Genomic DNA, 22,081 nt, shown 5'->3' on the forward strand with positions numbered 1-22,081 from the left:
CTCTCAACTCCTCGAAAAAGAGAAAGGGGATGTGAGCAACAAGCGCTAGGCAACAGTCGCATCAACGAGCATGACGCTTGAGCCGAGGAACGCATATCTGTTCGCATTAACGGTGAGTGAGTTCACTGGTTACCTTGCACCGCTCCCTCCATCTATCAAGAGATTCATACGCACCCTGAAGCTTGATACTAACATCTTATTCAAACTGCGCATGTTGGGATTAGGGCACCTTGTATTGGTGTTTGGTCAGCACAGTCTTGCACCCATACATGGCGGGACTACGTTATCTTGGGATCCCGTGCTCATGGGAGGACCTGCGATTACCCGATGAACTGTGGAATGTTACATGGTGCGTCTGTTGCGTAGCGTCGACCTACCAAATTGCGTAATGCCAAATCCATCTCAATTTCCTGTCGTACGTGCCACCTTTCTGCGAGGCACTGCTTTCTTAGGTTGGGTATGTACATTGTACAAATGCCCTTTGTTAGTATCCGTTATCTCCAAATGCCCCAGTTTCGCCAATTCACGGAGAGCCTGTATGATGGCAGCCGAATCTGCTGCACAAAGACACAGCGCCGATCAATTTACATGCTCAATCCGTGTCGACTCTGACGCTCGAATGAGACGGCAAGACCATATCTGTACCCGTAATGCAAAGTAACTACTTTGATTTTTTTGGGCGTATAGGACGAAGGGGAATTATGACCGAAACCACCCGAAGACCAGTCGTACGCACTCCTGAACCCGGAGGTGAGATCACCTGGCAGAGCACAGCCGGTACCAATTGCGGCCTTGGAGAAACTCCGACCTCTGTGCTTCTTCCATTTGCCACTCAGATGCACTCCATTAAATGGGTCACGGCTGGGCCTGGAGGCGTAGTCTCGAAAGTTGAAGAGCGACAATAGAAGTTCTGTCATATCTGATCGTTTATCTTTTCCGGAAGAGAGGCGTGGCCAGCATGTCTCTCTTGCCAGACAGTATTATCCTACCTGTCGACGCAAATGCAAGGAAAACCGGACAACGAACGACAAATAATCATAACATAGGGTATCTGGCGCCAAATATCTCTCTTGCAAATCCAAACGACCATGCCTGCGCCAACTCCTAACATCGATTCAGGAGGTATCATATAGCAAATAGCGCTCATTTTCCAAAGCAAAGGCTACTCATCCCACGGGAAATCCTGTGGGTCGATGCGGGTACATGTTAAATATGGCAAACCACCTTCTCTAAGATCCAGTTCGAGGAAATTTCTCATAAGAGGTTTTACAGCGTCTTTCGCCTTATTCTTGATCTCTTCAATACGTCTTTCGAAACGCTTCAGATTGTCGCGATTGTAGTGTTCGGGACTCAGCTTGAGGAAACGCTTGCACTCGTCGTGGCCTAGGTAGCTGGATCCACCAGTGCCGAGTAATTTGAATATTCGTCCAGTATTGAAAGGGGGAGGCGGAGGCAAAGGCGCATTCTCTCCATTTCGCGAAGGTTGGCGTGGAGATTTCAGAATCGGCGCGGGTGGGGGCGTGGTGTTTTCTGCGAGCCATTGTCGGAAGAGGGATATTGCCATCCATTCCAGCCAGTTGTTCGAGGGTGTGACCCGCTCACCTCTGCTCGTTGTAAGTGTGAGCCGGAACAGTTTGACCTCGACCTTTGCCTTCAGCTCATCCATCTCGTCCACTTTGTCTTCCACCAGCTCCAGTACAGACTCTGCGACTTGTCCTCTCAGCTGATTCATGCCCTGCGGCCACTGCCCCACCACGTGCACCATGGCTTCTGAAAATATCGCCTTGCTCCGCGCCATGTAGCCCAGCTTGAGGTAGCTTGGAGGGTATTTAGCAATCTGCTTCCACAGCCGACCCTGGAACCGTAGCAGATGGTGATCTACCCGCGGCCCTATCACGTCAAGTGCATCGTACATGTCGCCGATTTGAAGGAGCGATTTGCATTCGACGTATGCATTCGCAATGTTAACCGGGTCTAAGGCTGGTGGGTAATTATAGAAGACGCGGAGCAGGTTGTCGTAGTCTCGGAAGGTGTCGTCGTCGGGGTCGCTGGGAGTCGTGGGCACATGGAGGGAAGAAAAATTGGCCATACTGCGGAAGAAGCCTGCTTGGGGAGCTGGCGGCTTATTACGGAGCACTGGCGGTTGCGAGGCCGCTGTATCACCTCCGAACAATGTGGGCTGCGCTTTCTGCCTCGACTTAGCATGTAATTGCTCTTATTGAAGATATAGGGATCGCACCTTTTGTATCAGCATAGGAAGCTCGTCGTCCCTGCCCCAATCGAGCTCGTACTTCCACACCTTCTTTTCCTGTAGAGCGCCATGCGGGACCCTCGCCAGTGCTGCCGAGCTTGCATTCGGCGCGCTGCTCCCACCGGCCGTCGCCCACTCGTCACTCAGTCCCGCCTCAAAAAAGCCGGAGCATTGCGCCAAAATGAGCTTGTGGAGCAGGTAGCGCTGCTCTTTCCTTCCATTGGAGATCAGTATCTCGACATCTCCAGTGTGCGTAAACACGGGAAACTCGTTTTGTGGCTGGTACGAGGAGCCACCAAAATGCGAGCGGTGCGGGCGATGTCTCCGAACGGTCGAGGCGCGGGACGAGTGCGAGGTGACGGAGGGCGGGCGGCGGATGGCGAGCGAGCGCTCTGCGCCTTGCGAGTCGGGATAGGAAACCATGCGAGCCTGCTATGACTCCCAGCTGTTCAGATGCGATGCGAAGTCTATAGACAGGCTGAGGGCGATATGCACGCCGAGTGCATGCGACGGCGGTGAAGAGGCTGGAGCGAAGGCGTACACAAGGTGGCTGCGTGTTGTGTTGTTCGCTGTTGCTGCAGGTCGAGGTGCAGCGAGGCTGGAGTGCTGCAACAGGCCCGCCGTCTCACCCCGCCTTGGACGAAGGGTTACTGCACAGAGGTTTGAGCTCCTGAAATGATGGCGGCGGTGGTCGGCTTTCCTCGTCCGGCGCTGTATTGTCGAGCGTTTCAGGAGCTCACGGTGGCAGGAAGTCGGTGGCTGTGGCGACAGCCCATCGCGTTGCCCGCATGCAGCTGGTCTGCAGGGCATGCCAGGATGTGCCAGGATGCAGCATGTGATGCGCCAATCGCCGCTGTTACCCGAGCCAAGCTTTTCCTAGCATCCACTTGGACTGGCAGATGTTCGTCGAGCGGGAGGCGTGGCGATGGTGTCGGAGCGGAAGATGCGATGCTGTCGTCTGGTTTTCGATGTTGTGTTCCTCTTCAACTGTTCATGCACTTGGAAGAACCCACTGTGAGGATTATGCCTGCGATGGAGAGATCTTCATAACATGTTGCGCCGCGCGTCCTGTACCATTGACCACATGTTCTTCGCTCGGTAAAATCTCGACGTCGCAACACTCTTCGAGTCTTGTCAGTATGCACCAGCCATACCATGCTTACACGTTAGGACTACTACATGCTTCATAATTCACGAGCCTCGGAACGCGTGCAAAAAGTTCCATTGCTTCATCCCCCCCGATCCTGCTCAGGCTTTTAAGCTTGAAGCAAACATGAGAGACGAAGTAGCCGCATTGGCAGATTCATTGACAACTGTAGACTGGTATCGCACATTGGAAGGGCGGAGAAGCGCATGAGAATCGAGATTAAGAAACATCGAACAGAGTGTCAAGGCTCATTTACGCTATTCATTCGCGGGCTATCGTCGTGTATGGATTGCGTCACCGATTCATCGAACATCTGTGCTCGTCCGAATTCATGAACGCGGGACACTTTTGAGCAAAAATTCAGCTGAACTCTCCTGACTACATAGCCGATGCTGAGCGTCAACCACGACCGCATGTTTCTTACATGAGTGGAGAAAAGACTTCAGTACCCTCTAGTACCTCAGATGAGGAACATGGTATACAAAGTCTTGACGAGGCACTGGAAGGTACTTCATCTGCTGGCGTCAAATGGTGGTAGAGGAAGTCTGTCGGAAACTTGAAGTCGCTCCTGAATTGGCCGGACGCAAAGTGCACGTCGCAAAAGCTCACCAGATATCGTCCACGGAGCCCTGCACTTTGCTAACGAAACCACACAATTGCAAGTCTGATTTCTTGAAGAGGCAGAAACCGCAAGAATTCGAGAATTGGGGCCTTTGCTTACCGAAGGGAGCGTGGGATGAAGGCGAGAGGTCGATGTTGAGTGCCGCGCCACGGGTGGGAAAAGACAGGCGTCTGAGGTCTATGAAAGTCAGGTGATGCGAGCGCTCCCGAAGTCAGGGTACGCGGCTGACTAGCCGATCGAACAAGTGGACTGAGGTGAAAGGCCCACCACGTGATGTTCAATCCAGAGTGCCTGTGGTCCACATCAGCTCTTGTGAGTACCATATCCTTGTTTGCAATCCGATAATTGTGGCTGCCTTTCGTCGGAGATTTTGGTACCTAGTGTCGTCCAGGATGCGGATTACAATAAATCTTGACCCAGTATCGCGGCTTGCCTTTCACAGAACTCGCCCAAGCTATTCAGACAGGTTCATGTACTGGATAATCAAAGCAAGGCATTGTTTAGAGACTCCTCATTGGGTCTATCCTTCATACCGGATGATTCAATCCCTCCCCTTCCCGCTTTAGGTTCCCCAGACTCAGTAGATGTAACCACATCGCACTCACATTAGAGTCTGACCAAAAAGATAGTCATGAATTCTCAATTAAGGTATATTACAACTAGCTTCGTGAACACATAACATACAGAGCTATACTTCACTCCAAGCTTACATGCGCCGTACCGAAACAGCTTTCGTTTCCTCAATAGTTGCCCGTTCCATGGATCTTGTGCCCCTGAATTTTCTCTTGGCCTCCCATGAACGGCCGTAGCACCTCTGGTATGGTCACAGAGTAATCATGCTCATTCCACGAGTTTTCCAGGATGGCAGCCAACACGCGTGGGACTGCAAGAGCCGTACCATTCAAGGTATATGGAAACTCTAGCTTGCCGCCGATCTTGCCCAGTCGAACTCTAGTATGTAATCGCCGACTCTGGTAGTCTGTGCAGATGGATGTGGAAGTAACCTCGCCCCAACCGTCGTCCTTCTCGCGCCTTGACGGAAAGAAAGCCTCGATATCTATCTTCCTGGTCGCACTGGCTCCAAGGTCGCTCGTAGGCATCTCGAGAACGCGGCAGTGCAGGCCAAGACTCTGCAGGATCTCCTTCTGCATAGACAACATCTCTTCGAAGATCGTTACGGAGTTCGAGGGTGTGTCGGCCGCAAAATGCTCTTGTTCGTTGGTATCTGGTAGTGTCCAAGCAAACATCTCTACCTTAGTGAACTCGTGCACACGGTATAGACCCTTGGTATCTATGCCGCGGGCACCTGCTTCGGCGCGGTAGCACCGTGAGACTCCAATCGTCTTCAGCGGGAGCTCCACATCCTCAAACGTCTGATTCGCTTTCATGCCAGCCAGTGGAATCTCAGCGGTACCTGCAAGGACTAGCTGCGGCTTCGCCTGGTCCTTCTCCGCCTGCTCGATAGCATAGACCTGCTGTTCGCCGTTCTGATCTCGCGGTTGAAACCCGCATGCAGACGCAACATGGGAGTATACCAGCGATGGTGGTGCCACAACCTTCCAGCTTCGTTTTCTTGCTACGCTCAATGCATATTGTACAAGAGCCTGCTCCAGCATCGCGGCGTCACCTACGAGGAAGTACCAGCCCCATCCTGATGTCTGCGCTGAGCCCGCAAAGTCCAGTATCCCGAGCTCTGAGCCAATGTGTACATGCGATCTCCAAATGCGGTCCGACTGCGAAGGTTCGGGTTCGGGGTGGTCATTGATATATTCGAGGACTTGCGGCTCGGTGCCAACGGGTGTATTTGTGCTGCTGAGGTTTGGCAAGTCCTGAGCAAGATTGTCTATCTCTTCTTGCAATATCACTTCTTTTGCCTCGATGACTCCAATCTCAGCCTTCAACGCTTTTGCTTCGTCGATGAGTGATTCTCTCGACTGACCATTTCCTTCGCTTGCGCTGTGGGACTTTGCCTTTGCTAGTTTCCCACGTATTTGATTGTTCCTTTCTCTCAGATGGCGGGCATTCTGTTGTAGCGCCAGCCATCCTTCGTGCAGCTCGATTATGCGCCATGAGGATTTTCCGTGCGCAGCATAATTACGGTCGATGCAATTCTGTTCGTAGAGGCCGGGGTTCTGGCGAATGTGCTTGATGTCTATCGCAGGTTTTGGAGCGAACGCGGGTCTAGTATATGTACGGCGAGGCGTGCGTGGTATTCGAGAGGGCAACGTTCGTGTGGTCTGGAGCTGCGTCCGGCATGCGGCACATGTTCTCGAAAAGAGGGATTGTAGTGATCTCATCTTCGAGCCATTTAAATTTTACATAGATGCGAAAGAATACAGCTGATTGAGCCTATTGGACAATAACACGTTAGTCCGAACGGGCATGAGGTGAGATTGTGTGAGTGAAGCTACCCTGTCGGAACTTTTGCGCAAGCTCCCGCCCGCCAAGTAAGACCCCTGCTTCCCCACGACGCGTCCGCTGGGTCCACACGCGTCATATGTTACAACGCACATGGACACTCCCCGATGATATTGAGGGTATTCGCGGCACGACTAAGCAGTCACAGAGGTCAAGAGGGAAGTGACCATGCCTCCTAAAAAGAAACAAATGGGTCAAGTCTGGACCAAGACAGCACACTCAAATCCTTCCAATGGCTCTCGCATTTCCACTTCAACGTCCTCTAGGTTGGGCTCAATTCCGCAGGATATGCCCATAATTGATTTGCGGTCGCCCTCGCCGCCAATCCACCCGGAAACTCTTCCACGAACGCACCATATGCCAATACCCAAGGGTTTGAGAAACCCACGCCCAGTTCAGCACAATGCTACTGCTGTTGAATTCCCACCACAACCTTCGTTAGCACCAACAGGTACAAGGGCATTCCGGCTTTCAGAACCACACCCTCCAACATACTCAGCTGTGAGGCCCTACGTTCCACTTGAGCAACTTCAGCAGGGCCAAACCTTAGTTATTGATCATCGTCCACAGTCGAGAGCAGCAGCACGATCAGCATCACAGAGAAAATGGCTCGAAGATGCGACGAGACATCTACGAACTCCGAGTCGAGTTTCTTTGCAATCTCAGTCAGCATTCCATAAAAATTGGCTCAGTAACGCGACAACATTCGTGAACGAGCCGGCACACACACCTCAGCCCGTACCACCAACACGATCATGCCAGCCTGTGACCCAGCCCATTGCGTATAAGCCTCAGATCTTGCACGAGCCACACCCCGACAGCAAGATACTGCAAGACTTCCACTGGGTACCCTATCCCCTAGGTCTCCTTCCGTACGACTCCTGGCATCGACTCCATAACCGAGCCCAAATCTTCCCACCGCTTCCTTTCCGGTGTCCCGTTTGTAGAAAGGAACGCAAAGTAAGCGCTCATCTTCGCAAAGCCTACCTCGTCGCAGAACGATTGAGTTGGGAGGATGAGTTAATCACTGCGCCAGATAGAAACTTGAATGAAGAGCTGAACTGGGCTGTCAATTATGAGTTGGGGATCTTGGAGCCCTTCGTAGAAGATATTGAACAACGAACTGGTGGGAAGCGCAGCCAGAAAAACAAGTACCATCCTTACCAGAATGCATTCGAGATGAAGGAAGCGCTGAAACTCATCTTCACCTCGGAGAACATCACGGATGCGAGCTGGAATTTGTGGGTCGATTTGCAGAAGGATATCCAACGCATCACTGAGAATGAGGAGCTTGCATCAACTTCGAGTCCTGCGAGAACATCACAGAACGCAAGGAAGGCACCACTTTCAGAGATCTCGGCCAATGCACGTCCGAAAACACCACCTGCAAAAGTCGAAGAGATCGATCTCACAATGCCACCTCAGTCTGCACTAGGACCAACCTCTGAAGGTCCTGCACCACCTTTACCGACACCACCTGCCTCTCTACCGGTAGCTGATAATGCCTATAATCGTTTCTCTTTGCGTGGCTACGATCAGGCCTCACTCGCGCTTCCTGGGACAGACAAGGAAGCATGGAGCGGGAGTGAGCATGCGTCTCACTCTTCGGTAGCCAGATGCATCTTGAGTTACAAGACGCTGCCGGACTTCTACTCTCTACTCGACCAGATCGAACGGACTTCGTATGTGGGAGCGCTGTTCCTGGAAGCATATGCAGAGCGTCTACGCGATGACATGTGCAAAGATTGCTGGTTCGAGCGCTACGTGGAAGGTTGGGCGTAAACTTCAGATCTCTTTGCCCTTTGTCCTTCTGCGATGTACCTGGCTCATGGACGTCTTTTGTATAGGCATTGTACCATGCCTCATCGCAAGTACCGATACCCCCTGTTGCCTTAGGATGAGCAATGTAGTGCTCGGACTTTTGACGAAGCTCTGTAGAACAAGGACCCTGACTGGCTTCGTTTGAACCTGAATATATCTTTTCGAACCACCCTCGTCCGCAACTATGTATTGAAAGTGCACAGCTGTGACCTGATACTGTGTGGCCGACGTTCACCTCCTCCGAGAAATCGTGACGATGGCATGGTCACGGGTCGGGCCAGGCGGGAATCTAGTGGGCAAGCTAATGCACGCGCCTCGTGTGGCAGTGCAGCCAGACATCTCAGCGCCACGCCGGTCAACGTTAGCTCATGACGTGGTCTCGTGAGGCGCACAACTCTTGAATTTGAGCATCTCGCAAGCGACACCAGGTAGCCAAGTGTATCTGTGACTGCGTCGTGCGAGACCACTAGTCCTATGTCTTGTTAGTTGCGTGAATGCTGTCGTCTGATTGAAGGGCTTTGTTCATCTGCGCCGACCGAGGCACGAGACACTTGCATAAGTCGCTGAGAGCTGCGGAGCTGAATCCATCACCTCCGCCTACCACCCGCTGCCTTGGCCGCCCACTTCGCACATAACCCACTCTCTTCCGAGTCACCTCTCCATCCGCTTCCAAGCGCTGTAACGCCTTGGGGTTTCTCATTATTGCTATCGATAGCCACCGAGCGGCGAGCACGTAGCTCTCCCTTGCTTCAGACGATCCACCGCCGCGGATTACCTCCCACCATGCACGACCCCTTCCCGTTCCCATGCCCGGACTGGTTACGGCAGCGCATCGAGCCTTTCGCCGACTACGTCTCTCTCAAGACCCTCCCGCTGCACATTCACGAAGTGCTTCTCGCGTTCTCCCTCTACTCCACGGTCAACATCATCGTCGCGCCCATCATCTCGCGGTTTTTCTTTCCGCGAATATACCCCAGCTTCAATGCCCGCACCAAACTTAATTGGGATGTGCACATTGTGTCGTTTGTGCAGAGCACCGTCATCTGCGTGCTCGCGCTCTGGGTCATGGCGAACGATGAGGAGCGCAGCGAGATGAACTGGGCAGGCAAGGTGCATGGGTATACCGGTGCCGGGGGACTGATACAGGCGTTTGCGGGGGGATATTTCTTGTGGGATCTGGTCATCACGGTGCAGAATATCAACGTCTTTGGGTTGGGTATGCTGGCGCACGCGGTTTCCGCCTTGTTCGTCTTCTCGCTTGGCTTTGTACGTCCTTCTCAGGCTATGCGCAGCCCACAGAAAGCTAATGTAGATACCAGAGGCCCTTCGTCAACTTCTACGCGCCCACTTTCATCCTCTACGAGCTCTCTTCGCCCTTCCTGAACATCCACTGGTTCTGCGACAAGCTCAAAATGACGGGCTCTAAAGTCCAGCTCTACAATGGCATCATCCTGCTCTGCACCTTCTTCGGCTGCCGCCTCTGCTGGGGAACGTACCAATCTGTACGCGTTTTCTACGACGTCTACCGCGCGATCACAGCTGGCGAATTCGTCTTGCAAGACCCGGAGCTCGGCAAGCTCAGCAATGGCACCACCGTTGATCCCAACGCCATTCCGACATCTGACATCATGCGATTCGCCGGCGAGCGTACTGTTCCGCTGTGGCTCGCCGCTTGCTACCTGCTGTCAAACCTGACGCTCAACGGTCTGAACTGGTTCTGGTTTGGTAAGATGATTGAGACAATCAGGAAGCGGTTCGATCCGCCGCTTGGCACAAGAAAGCCGGAGGTTAACGAGCTGGGAAACGAGCAGGTGCTGGTCGAGGGTATCAGCCTGCAGTCACCGCCACAGACGCCGTACGCTCATGCAAGTGGCACCGACGCGAAAGACTATATTGGGGCTGTGAAGGTAGAGAAAAAGTCGAACCACTTGGAGATTGAGCAGATGGAGATCAGGAAGAGGACTGGAGAAGATGGTAGACCGATGAGCAGCGCGAGAGCGGCATAGTGTGACTGCGGAGATGAGGATTTCAGCCTCGTCCTTTCTGTACAATGCATAGCGTGAGCGTAGGTGGAGATTGTAATTAGATGGTGATACGTACATGTTGTATTAAGAGCCTTTTCTTCGATGCAACGGTTCATCTATCCTATGTTGGTCATTGCGTGCACCACCGCGACAGGAGTCAAGCCAACTATCAAGCTCCTGAACGAAAGGAACCTCTTACACAGCTACCATGTTCATCTTTGCAGCCTTCACACTGTACGCAACTGCTACTGTACTGCCTTTACTATGCATACAACTGCCAGGTCTCCGAACTTCGGCCGCTAGCTACCCCTCCCCCGTAGTCCCACACAAACCCCAAAATGTCTTTCGCGCAACATTCACTCCAGCAATGTGTATCTCAAGGCAGCTTGCTGCCGTTCACGGTATCATATTCTGTAAGCTTCAAATGTTGGGGCCATCGACGACCAAAACGGAAACGAATCTTTCGCTGGAACCTGCCTTGAACGGATGTTGGCTACCTTTACTCGAAGCCTGTGTATCCGGCGCATGCGATCAAATTGATCCTATATCCGGTTTGAGATTCAAAACTAGGGCACGCAGTTATCAAAGCCATCCGGATTGTTGAATTGCACAAAGACGGACGAACAACTTGTACATATATCTTGGCCAGCATGGACTCCGGAGTTCGCCTGCCAATACTTCGCAGGAAGTCGCAGCCCAGCAAGAACATCGCCACATGAGCAACACCTTGCACCAAGACCGCGATCTCTCAGGTAGTTCACATTGTGATGTCTTGAATAGATCTGCCCAGATGTTGCAACATGTGCATCTTGTTCAGAGATCCAGAACAAGGCCAAAGATCAACCACGGTAAAGGCCATGAGGAAGGCCTGCTGGATGCGACCCAGTGCGGACTCGACCCGTTAAAGACTCGTCTGGACTCGGAAGACGATTTCTGGTTGTCCAGGTTCCATTCGCTGGTCTTTCGAGGAGATAGCGATGTGGTTGTGCCCGGAAGTCTGGGAAGGAATCTCGGACAAGCTGGCCTCAGTCGCCGACCGCCGATTCACACCGCCCTTGAAGCGCACTGTTCACGCGCACAGACTAGCGTTGGCCCGCCGCGGTTCAACTTTTTTATGCCGCCATGGACAAGTTTCGCCGTGTGCTCGATCTCGTCGTTCAATTCTATTTTCATTTCCCTATATATACTTTTCATTTCGCAACTATTTTGTTCTTCGGAACATTTGGTCAATTTGAAACGATACAGAGAAGATTAGCATGGCCCCTGCACTAAGGATGACACGCTCAATCAAAGAGAAGCTACCATTTTTTTTGTGTTTTGTTTCGAGTTCGATCCTGCTCGCGGTCTCCATTTTGTTCTTTTTATTCGGACTCTCCATTTTAGCGCCAACATGAGCACGGACGCTCTTTGAACGACTTTGATAGCTAAACTGCCAGCAACAACGGAAGTGTAAGAAACTAGCCGCTCGTCACTTCAATCATTGCCTGGATTGCCTGAAGGCTTGACACGCTTTCACGAGCTTCATTGATTGTACGCAATTCCTGGAGGCTGGACTTTGAGAGTATCGTCTTTTCATGATAGGCCTCTAGGTCAATACTCCTTCCTGTTGGCATTACCCTCAACTAGAGCTCTCTCAACACCAACCGCCGCAGTCTCGAACGCGAAACAAAACACACAAAATGGTAGCTTCTCTTTGATTGAGCGTGTCATCCTTAGTGCAGGGGCCATGCACGCGCTGCGCCATCAACAATATGGCTATCACTGCTCTGACTCCCTTATCTGGAACGTAATGTGCAGCTGCATAACTGCTTCGACACGGAAGAACGTCGTCCCCGTGGACCTCCTGGGATGGGAGATACATCTCTTGAGAGTCGATGCCCGTATACCAACGCCCCATGCAAAGGGATCAATGCCATGCTGTTACAAGGTGTCCTGTCGCAATGCGGCGCACTCTGTCCAGCGCGACGGTGACAATCGTGGCTTCCTTCTCCCGCACCTCCGACGGCCCAGGCAGCAGAGAATTAATGTTCGTGGTAGCGCCAAAGTAACTGACAAAACGCCCAAACAAGGACGCCCTATCACCTTCCAACATTGCCTCACCGACCCTATTATTGGTGCTCCCCATCCGACTTGTTCACAATTTGGCTGAAGTATTTCCAATGCAGACTAGAGCGAAGCAATTGACGGCCCTACGCATACATAGCCTACTCCACAACTTGTCTCTCACCTTTTTGAACCTGCGACATCGCGCCTCCCTTGTCTGCATACCACACAGCTGACGTTACGAAGTGAACAATTCAAAGCTCTACGACAGTCTACACCCTGTGGCACGAAAGCCCCTAAGAGATAGATGACAATAACATTGGCTCTATAGACTATGTCCCTCAATCAGACGACAGTATATCCAAGGCAACGCTTGTCCACGTTTACTCCGCACTGTGCCTAGTCCCTCGTCCACCCAACGTTCCGATAATACGCCCCCCTCGTCGGCTCATCAATCATCATCCCTATCCCATGCCAATGAGTCACCGACCATCGGCCCGGCGCCAAACCCCCCACAACGTACGAGGCAGTGATACCCTTCAGCCTCTCATGCGGGTTTCCCAATACTGGGTAATGCCTCTCAAGACCATCCTTTGAGGCAAGATGTCTATCCGCGTCCTCTTCTGGAATCCTCTGTGCGCCTTGCGTCACGCTCCACTCCTTTCGCTCGCCGTGGTATTGGAATTCGATCCATCCACCACAGAACACGTGATGTGTCCAGTATCGCATGAGGAAGTCGGGTAGCGTGGGATTTTCAGGCGGCATAGTAGATAGCGAAAGTGGAAGAAAGGATACTTCAGCGCAAGCTCTTGTTGCGCGGCGAATGATGGTGTAGTCTGCGCAGTGCACACACTGGACGTCAAACGGAATGAAGAACGCCATCAGTACAGTGGGCGACTGCCATGGTATCTCCTTGAGTTCGAACTTACGGTCTTCCTCAGAGGGCAGTGTCGCTTCTCGCCCCCAGTAGCTGGTATGGGCCACGGCCGCGGGTGCGTATGTCGCTGGATCCTCAGGCCAAGCGAGGGTGATCGTAGCTGTCTGCAAACGGTTCAGCTCGTAGACGAATTTGGGAACGAAATTGCCAACGATGAGGTCGCATCTGGTTGTGAAGTCTAACCTGAGTTTCGGCGTGATCGATAGAAAGTATTTTGTCTCGAGAATAGTAAATGCGGATTCTAGGTACTGGTGGTAGTGAATTGCATCGGTTGGGTCGGGCTGTTTTCGGATGAACAACCGTCCCTTCCCAGTATCACTCCATTCGCGTGCGAAGACGGGCGTAAGGTGGATTGACGTAATGAGGCGGACTCTACGAGGAATTAGGAACCTTGTCCAGGCGTAAAACCAAGCTGGGTCGTCAAAGGCGAACGTATTGTGCGAGTACAGGAAGTGGATGCATTCCGAGTATCTTTTCGATATGAGCATATTGATCTGTAAATGTGGCGTTCAACTTACATCTGCCGACAGCTCACCAACAACCCCAATGGCCGCATATCCTTTGGCCATGCGCTCTTCGCATAATACCCATCATCATCTCTCCTCACACAGAAGTCCCTGTGCACTGGATCCTTAGGATCTTTGGCAGGACAGTAAACACTACCCCATCTGCCTCTTCCCTTCACAATATGCACATGGTTACCACCAACGGCATATTTGAAGATGACCTCGCGGACCTCAAATGGAAATCTCCAGAGGTCGCAAGCCTGAAGCTGGTCCACTGTTCTCTGCCTCACGCGGTTCCGAATCTTACTACCCAACTCTTGCTCGATTGCAGACGATATATAATGCGACCGCAGGGTAAGCGCCCTTGGCCTGGCCTTCGGCAGCGGCTTCACCTCATCTCTTTCCAAGACCCTCGATTCCCTTCTTTTCCTAATTTCCTTTTCATTGAGTAAGTGGCGCCTAGGCTGATTCCACCACCACCTCAAACTCGCAAACGCCTCCACACACTCCTCCACAGGCACCACGAACGCGCCCATGATATACAAAAGCAGCAATAAAGGTAGAAAACTAAACCCAAGCACCACAGTCTCAACATGCGTATGCGCATTCAGAAAGTCGCTGATCCGGCTCTTGAACTCCCGCCAACAGCCGTCGAATGCCCATTTCATTGCTAAATCAATGCCACGCAACACGACGCCGCCTCCCTCTAGCAAACGATTGTTGAGTATGCTGAGACACCGTCCGCACGAGCCGGAGAGACGCGTGCGAAGTGATCTTCGTGGGCGGTGTCCCATGAGATTCCTCGTTGGGCGCGTCATGGATCTATTGTAAACTGTGCAGAAGAGATGGGTATACGATAGGTATTAGACGAGTAATGAGAAAGGCCGGAAGGGGACGAAGTAGCATCAAGAAGCATAGAATAAATAAGTCGCATGGGGCATCGCTACCATCAGACAAACAGGGTGCGCAGAACAGATTGTCAAGTTCGACACGAACGTCGGAAGTTTCGCCTAGGGGGCGGGAAGGAGTGTGCTAGATAAGAAAGCAAGGCTGCCACAATTAGCGATGGCGCAAAGGTGATTAATAAGGTGCGTTGACGAACGCCTCACCATGACCGTGCGGGGAACATAATCCATGGCGTATGTGAACCTTGCAAAAATGCTTTAACGATGGAGATGGCAGAAATCTACGTATATGCATGCATGTATGCAGACCAGCGACGCGCAAAGCGTCTGGCTCCATTCCGACTCACAATCGCCCATGCATCCCAAAAACAGACTTCCAAAACAAAAAGGTGTTGTGGACCACAGAACGCCAACACACCGCCGCGCTTAGTGCGCGTGTACGAGCAACATCTCCTTGACCAGAGACGAACATGTTGTTCCGGAGACGCCCTCTCTTTGTATCATGCCCTGTGTTGATGCAGGATGCACAATACCAACGCCAACCTTCAACTCCGTGGACGAACAGGATGTGTCCAAAGACCTCACCTAGTCGAACTGCCCACCAATGCCACACAAGTCAAAGGCTGTCGACCGTGTGTCGAAGGCTGTTTCCTCGGACGATGGAAATGCGGTGTCGTGCTCTTCTCCATTGTCTCCATAGACGGACCGTACTGAGGAAGCGATGTCCGAGGACAGGTCGGACTCGACGAGGGCGCGGAAGCGTTGCTGATTCAGCCACCACAGGTAGACGGCGAGGACGTCCCTCACATCAGGAACGCCGATGGAGCGGAGCGAGGGTCGGAGCAGGGGCTTGAGGGCGGGCGGAGCTGGGCACGGCGTTAGCTAGCGACGGGCCACCTGTGCGGGCGACAGGGATGGTGGAGTGGCAGGGGTGATGCGGCGAACGCGGGGAAGCAGGGGTGCGACGTGGAACAAGGGCGGGACGAGACGGGCCAGTTCCGGCTCACCAATGCGCGCCATGGTTGACGGGTCTTTTTAGTGCCTGGTGGCGGCTATCACAACGACGTCTCGATGGGCATGTAAAGGGGCGCTGCGAACAACAAGACTGCTGTATCGATGCGCTCGGGTTGGTGTGATGAGCAGCAAAGGGGCCAAGGTTGCGCGTATCGGGATGGTAGGGCGTGGGTGACGATCAGGGTGGGTGCCTCGTCAGCTACGGAAACCAGCAGCATCAGCGGCCCAGCAACAGCGCGCGGGCGACACTTTATAGTCTTCGATCGAAAGTCTACATGGCGCCTGAGAACGAAGGCCCGCGCGCATCCACTCGTCGTTATCGAATCGCGAACCATCCCCACGCCCTAGGGCCGGGGCGGCACCCTCTGTGCAACCAAAAGTCCTCCACTGCCAGCGCAGCCGCATCCTGCCCAACGTCGACGGTGGAGAGCGCTTCAGAGGGGGACCGTGCATTTCCAAGCAAGACACCGAACATTGCAAGTCCAATTTGCAGGCTCACCGGTGCAGGATTGCCCGTGATTCGCAGTGCCAGACCGCAGACAGCACAGGCATACAATCGTGACCCACTAACTCTGCCTCTGCATCTGCAGCTCGATTTAGCTGCATCAAGTGCCGCCCACGGATGCGCGAGTAAACCGTTTCGGGACGAAGAACCGTGGCGCGCCCCTACAGCATCCTCGCGCTGTGTCGTGGCCCGTGGGGGAAGGGGATTTCGTAAGGTGCAGACAGACTTCCGCGTCAGCGCTAGTGGTACATGGGATATTTGACAGTGATGGGGACAGCCGAACATGCTGCATGGTGTGGATGCAGGCTAGGCGCTCCGTCGTGGTCGGCTGATAGTTGCGCTGCAGCTAGGGTCGCACGCTGAGGGATGGAGAGCGCATGCGCGCCGCGTCCGAGCCTCCGAATGCTCCGTGGGACCATGACATGTCGGGAGACAGCTATGGCGTAACGAGCCTTGCGAGGCGCACATGCCCCATGCAACGGCCAGGGTGCGTGGCGTCGATCAGAACCGAGATCCACTTTGCCACCCGTTCACATCATCCACGCACTCCTCTTGTCCGTCGTTGAAACAATGGCAGCGTTCGCTTAGTTGTTGCAGCCTGAAGTGTGCCTTCGGTACAACAACGAGCCAGCCGCTATTAGCGATAAACAACGGATGGAACAGTCAGAAGCCGGGCGTGGTGCGAAGGTCTCGCAGTGCACCCAGTACGCGCATCCGGTCGCACAGCATGGGGGAGCCAGCTGCAACTGCCAGGCACTGGATCATGCATGAACATGGGTAGGGGGCCTGCAGACATCGTAGGGCCACAGCCAGCTAATCCCCGCTCGCACGAGGAAATTATCTACACTGGAAAAGTCCGACCGGAAGTCGGTACAGCCAGCGATTCCACCGCCGTATCATCACGTACGTTGAGCGATACGTACAGACCAATTTCCCGTCTCATACGCGCGTGCTGACCGACTGCTTCTGGTAGCATACTGGCGAGCCTGGCGATTTGGCATGCGCTTGGCATTCACTAAGTTGACCTCCATCACAGGCTCGAGGCAATGCCGGCCTGCTAGGATGGATTCAGACGCCCATGTCGGCGGTACCTGCTTTTGCGGGTGAGTTCGTTCGAGGGAGGCCATGGTTTGTCGACGGAGCAGTCAGGCGACTGCGCGTTGATCCGCGCAACGCAGCGCCTGTGGCGCGTGTTGCAAATGGATCGGATGGCCAATAACAGTGGTGGAGAGTTCGGCCTGCCGAGAGCCTACACATGTACTGTAGATTGTCGAGAAAGGACAATGCGCACCGCGCTTCACCAATCACATCCAGAAGGTCCTGTCTTGGCCAACGACGCATGTCCGAGTCAAACCACTTTGGGATGCAAAGCAGGCAACCGTCGCGTAAGCCACCACGCACGCACGCGTTTGAAAAAATTTCACCTGCGCCGACAATGTATGTTTCATCGGCGTCGACCAGCGGGCGCAAACTTCTGTGCCAACCATTCCGTCATGGCGTCGGGGCGGAGCACCTCTTACACTGCCTGGATGCTGTGCTGAGGACGACGCTCGGCGCAAAGAGGAGGCTCAAGTACCGCCTCAGGCTCGTCGATTAGGCAATGAACACAAGCCCATGCCTTTGGTGGACCTGCTTGCAAGGAGAAAATGATGCCTTTCGTGCAAGCGAGGCGACCCTTGTCAGTGCAATGCGCTGCAAATACCGAAAGGGCGAACGTGAAGGCCAATGACGATGTTGACGTGCGTGCGAAAAGCGGCGGGCAGGGTTGTGCTCGTCGCTAAACTTCTCTCCGACGAAGAGCAAATAGGAACGACTCAACGGATGCGCAATTTGAGAATGAGAGACGGATTAGCGTTGCTAGAAGTCGTGTTTTGAACTCTTCCGACCTGCTAGTTGGTACATGTTCCCCGTCGCGTTCGCTATCTCTCACCATATTTTTTCCCGGGGCTCCTCATTATCCGCTTTGATGACTCTATGCTTCAAAGCTGTTCCCTCAAAAACTTGCTCAAACATATCATACTGCTCAGATTCAACACAGTTAGAACCCTGCACCAGATCGAAATAGATCTCGACGAGGTATGGTGTTCTCGTCGATGCAGTCTCGGAAATCCAGGATCGAAGATTAGCCAATTCGTCTCGATCATTGTAGGCATAGGCTTCTGGCATCGTTCCATCCGTGACCATCACGAATTCGACATGAGGAGGTACGCTATCTTCCAGTCATCTTATTCCATCTGCATCGACATCCCAGTCTGGAAGTAAGAGTGCCGAACTACTCGAGTAACTTGTGCTAGTAGGGTAGAAGAAATCGAATCTAGACTGTTGAAAGTCAATACAAACAGATCTAAAGCGTATTCGAACAAAGGTAGCAAAAGCATCACGCAGCCCGCCTAGGTCCAGGACCAGAGCATCATGAATGGCGCAAAGATCGAATGCGGCGCTTGGCGTTGCGGGGCGATTGCGTCGACTTTGGGAGAGACGCTCGCCCGGGGAACGGGTGACCGCAGGGCGAGCAGGCACCAATCACCAAACGTAGATCGTGTTTCAGACCTGCTTCTACGCTCCGATAGACTGTCTGATTGGATCGCTCATGGCTAAATAAATCGCTATCTGCAAAACTCTACGGTAGTAGCAGGCTCAGCTCCAGCCTGGGCGAGAGATGCAGGGGCTCGGAGACGGTGGTGAGCGATCGCAGCGGTGGTGCAAAGAAGCTTCCGAGACCCACCAAACGATGGCCGACCGGTCCCAAACCATTCCAACGCACGGCCCAGCATCCTCCTCCATCTCTGAGAACGTGACAGACAACGGTCAATTGCTACAGTATCCGCATTTCGCTAAATTCGCTCAATCGAGCAGAAGATCCGGAGCACCTCAGATATGCTTCCTCCGCTGATACTCAATGCTCGGACGGAACCAAAGCCGACTCCAACGGGTGTCGTTTCAAACAAGCTCGTTGGCGAGCGGAAGATCACGAACGCCCTGCGCTGGCGCAGGCACGCACCTGCAACTCACGCCTGAGCGCGCGCTCTAGTTACACAGTGCGCTCTAGTTACACAGTGCGCTCTAGTTACACAGTGCGCTCTAGTTACACAGTGCGCTCTAGTTACACGGTGTGGCCGGGCAGTGCGGCTTTTCTTGGTCAACTGCGACTTGGCCACGCTTTGAGGTGATCTCATTAGCCAGCGGAAGACACCTCACCTTGGGCGACTCTTAGGGCCAGAATTGCCATGCAACGTACCCAGCAGCCGACTTGTACGGAAACATTGCGATGACCCGCGGCCCAGATGGACATCGGCCGCACCGACTTCACATGTGCAGATGCTGCTCCGGAGAGTAGTAGCGCATGCCTTGAGCCCATGTTCGAAGCCTGAAGCAAGTGTGAAAGCGAGAATACGAACAGCACGGGGATTCACACGTGACGTACAGGATTCTTATCAGAGTACGCAACATCTGTACTTATGTTGTGGCGACTCGAAGATTGTAAAAGTCCCGAAGAAGCTGAGGACCTTGGTGCGTGTCTTTGTAGGAAACCACCATCAGCCATCAAGACTTCCAAGGTTGACTTGTACAAACGTGACGCTTTGATACAAAATCAGTGTCGCAGACGGTCACGCGTGCAGTGCTGCAGTTGGAAGCGTATCGTTGGATTGAAACATGGATTGACGGTAGCCAATTTAAATGGCAGCAGGAGTTTTGATTTTGTACCTCTTGATAGACCCGTGTGGCACTTTAGAATGCCAAGTGACAAGACAGTCCAATGTAAACGAAAGCGACCTGTCGGCCAGATTCACTGTGTTGCGATGTTGTAGACCATTCGAGCGACTGAGATCAGTCATACATGCAACATTATACCAATGAATCCCTCCATGCAAAGATGGTGGCTCGCTCCTTGGCGATACCAGCATCGTCAGGAAGAAGCCGGTGTGCGTTCTTGATGGCAAACACCGCGGTAGGAATTGTCTCTGGATCTCCTTGTAATCTGAGGAACAGTGCACGCCGGTATTGCAATTTTGCCTTGTGCGCATCTGTCGGTTGCCAGCGAAACTCGGGCATCCAGTAGTCTTTCTTGAGCGACCGAACCGCCATGTTCAACGCATCCTCAGCCATCACATCTGCATAACGTATCCCTTCTCCATGTTCGCCAGGTTGATATGAGAAATATTGAGCTTCATCAAGAAATAGAGCTCGGCCAGGCGAGCAAAAAGAGTTTCACCACTCTTTCCAGTAAGCACTGGCCATGAGCTGCTCTCGTGCAGTTGCTCGATCTCAAGCGCAGCGTCCATCCATTTCAAGTTCGCGGCCTCTGTTTGTTTCGACCTAAAAAGGCTTTGACCTTCGTCCTTCAAGCTCTGAAACTTAGATAAGACAGCTTCCGGATCCGACGCAGTGTCTTGAGCCAACTCCTCCTCGACAGCTTCGGCGATGGAGCGGAAGACAAGACCCCGGATCTTGACTTTTTTTGAAACCGCGAAGACGGTTACGGAAAGGTCGTAAAAGAACCTGCTGAGTTTTTTCAGAGAAAAAGTCTGATATCGGGTCCTTATAAGACGAAGAGGACAGAATACTGCCTGGGGCCACCGCAATCTTGATGGCCACATTTGTGCCAAAGCCCGGTAGATGTGTATCTCCATCCATCAAGACGTCGCACAAAACATCCATGTCACGGCTGAGCAACATCAAGCTGCACGGCTCCACTGAGAACGGCGTGTCCTGGAACGCCTGACCCACCTCCTTTGGAAATGTCAAGGTCACTGACAGCACGTAGCCTTGGAAGTTATCGACGCTCTCTTTGACTTCAGTGACTACCGGGACGCGAAGGTGATTGAGAAGAAGTCGTAGAGGAAACCCGCCAGATGTTGTGACGCGAACGAATCGGTTTTTCTTGACCATAACGTCGTATGCTTCTTGATGAATCTGCTTTGAAACAAGGAGGATGGAGGTATCAATGTCATGTTCGACGATGGCAAGTTCGTTCATGAAGGTAGGAGCGACGCTCACATCTGGTGGTGGGTAAATCGTGGACGGTCGAGGCTCGAATGTGCACAGCGCTGCGCGATAGATCTTGTTGCGTACCTCTCGCGGGAGGCCAAGGAAAGTAGGAGAACTAGATGAAGCCATCTTGGGGCGAGTGTTTGTAATTGTTGTTGAGCATAAAGCGAGCGAGCGACGACAGGCAGCGGGAGATCGAGAGATGATTTGGAAAAACGGAAGGCTGAAGATGCTGCGATAGGCCAGCGGAGAGACGCGTAGGATCGAGTGAGACTCGGATAGCGACCCACCAATGAAGGCTTTCAGAGTTACCAAGCTCACGTGATAACGCGCTCCTCACGCGTGAAGTGTAACCGGCGATGAAACGCGTCTGTGGGACGAAGTGGGTCTGGAAACGGGATCACAAACATGTTTTCCCGCAAATGCGAACGTCGGCCATGCAATGTCGGATCGCATATTGGAGCAATTGTTATGCAGCGAGTCCTATGTATTCCCACGAATGTTGTTTAACAGCACTTTGAAGTGCACAAAGAGAAAGAGCTATCAGCCAGCGCCAGCTTTGCGCCTTCTCTCTTTGCTCTGCCATCAACTGCCGTCTCTGAAGCAGTCGATGGGTACAACTACATCTCGATACGCACAGTACGACCGTAGGTGCATAGCGGCTGTTGGTACCTTACGGACATAGTTGGAAGTAAAGTACTGTGATCGATTCGAGAAGTTAGCGTGGATGTCGGATGCGACGCTGTTGGCATTTTGGCCACATCCGGCATAGACTCAAGGGATTATGGCCGGAAAAGAACCCATGTGGGCAAAGCAAAAGTTTATGCCAACCGTTCCCCGAAGCATCTGCGACGACCGCTCCTTCTTCCGAATGTCATGGCATGGATAGCGGGTAGAAG

General features: G+C 53.0%; 7 protein-coding genes across 7 annotated transcripts; 2 read left to right on the forward strand and 5 right to left on the reverse strand.

The window, feature by feature from the left end:
- Positions 1 to 1,162: 1,162 nt before the first annotated feature.
- Positions 1,163 to 2,674, reverse strand: N0V89_001180 (uncharacterized protein; the record flags this gene model as incomplete). Its single annotated transcript, XM_056209994.1, has 2 exons — positions 1,163 to 2,188; positions 2,240 to 2,674. 2 exons carry the CDS (start codon positions 2,672 to 2,674, stop codon positions 1,163 to 1,165), a joined length of 1,461 nt encoding a protein of 486 aa, XP_056076816.1.
- A 2,086-nt stretch (positions 2,675 to 4,760) lies between these two features.
- DIA4 (Serine--tRNA ligase, mitochondrial) lies at positions 4,761 to 6,317 on the reverse strand (the record flags this gene model as incomplete). The annotated part of the gene is made up of 1 exon (XM_056209995.1): positions 4,761 to 6,317. The coding sequence occupies one exon, from the start codon at positions 6,315 to 6,317 to the stop codon at positions 4,761 to 4,763; it is 1,557 nt and encodes a 518-aa protein (XP_056076817.1).
- Positions 6,318 to 6,841: 524 nt separating this feature from the next.
- N0V89_001182 (uncharacterized protein) lies at positions 6,842 to 8,220 on the forward strand (the record flags this gene model as incomplete). Its single annotated transcript, XM_056209996.1, has 3 exons — positions 6,842 to 6,852; positions 7,131 to 7,310; positions 7,386 to 8,220. 3 exons carry the CDS (start codon positions 6,842 to 6,844, stop codon positions 8,218 to 8,220), a joined length of 1,026 nt encoding a protein of 341 aa, XP_056076818.1.
- An 822-nt stretch (positions 8,221 to 9,042) lies between these two features.
- N0V89_001183 (uncharacterized protein) lies at positions 9,043 to 10,265 on the forward strand (the record flags this gene model as incomplete). The annotated part of the gene is made up of 2 exons (XM_056209997.1): positions 9,043 to 9,525; positions 9,579 to 10,265. 2 exons carry the CDS (start codon positions 9,043 to 9,045, stop codon positions 10,263 to 10,265), a joined length of 1,170 nt encoding a protein of 389 aa, XP_056076819.1.
- A 2,460-nt stretch (positions 10,266 to 12,725) lies between these two features.
- N0V89_001184 (uncharacterized protein) lies at positions 12,726 to 13,751 on the reverse strand (the record flags this gene model as incomplete). Its single annotated transcript, XM_056209998.1, has 1 exon — positions 12,726 to 13,751. The coding sequence occupies one exon, from the start codon at positions 13,749 to 13,751 to the stop codon at positions 12,726 to 12,728; it is 1,026 nt and encodes a 341-aa protein (XP_056076820.1).
- Positions 13,752 to 15,259: 1,508 nt separating this feature from the next.
- N0V89_001185 (uncharacterized protein) lies at positions 15,260 to 15,694 on the reverse strand (the record flags this gene model as incomplete). The annotated part of the gene is made up of 2 exons (XM_056209999.1): positions 15,260 to 15,540; positions 15,664 to 15,694. The coding sequence occupies 2 exons, from the start codon at positions 15,692 to 15,694 to the stop codon at positions 15,260 to 15,262; spliced, it is 312 nt and encodes a 103-aa protein (XP_056076821.1).
- Positions 15,695 to 20,299: 4,605 nt separating this feature from the next.
- Positions 20,300 to 21,311, reverse strand: N0V89_001186 (uncharacterized protein; the record flags this gene model as incomplete). The annotated part of the gene is made up of 2 exons (XM_056210000.1): positions 20,300 to 20,641; positions 20,694 to 21,311. The coding sequence occupies 2 exons, from the start codon at positions 21,309 to 21,311 to the stop codon at positions 20,300 to 20,302; spliced, it is 960 nt and encodes a 319-aa protein (XP_056076822.1).
- Positions 21,312 to 22,081: the final 770 nt, after the last annotated feature.

Source organism: Didymosphaeria variabile (assembly GCF_027946475.1).
Source record: "Didymosphaeria variabile strain IMI 356815 chromosome Unknown scaffold_1, whole genome shotgun sequence".
Taxonomy (NCBI): Eukaryota; Fungi; Ascomycota; class Dothideomycetes; order Pleosporales; family Didymosphaeriaceae; genus Didymosphaeria; species Didymosphaeria variabile.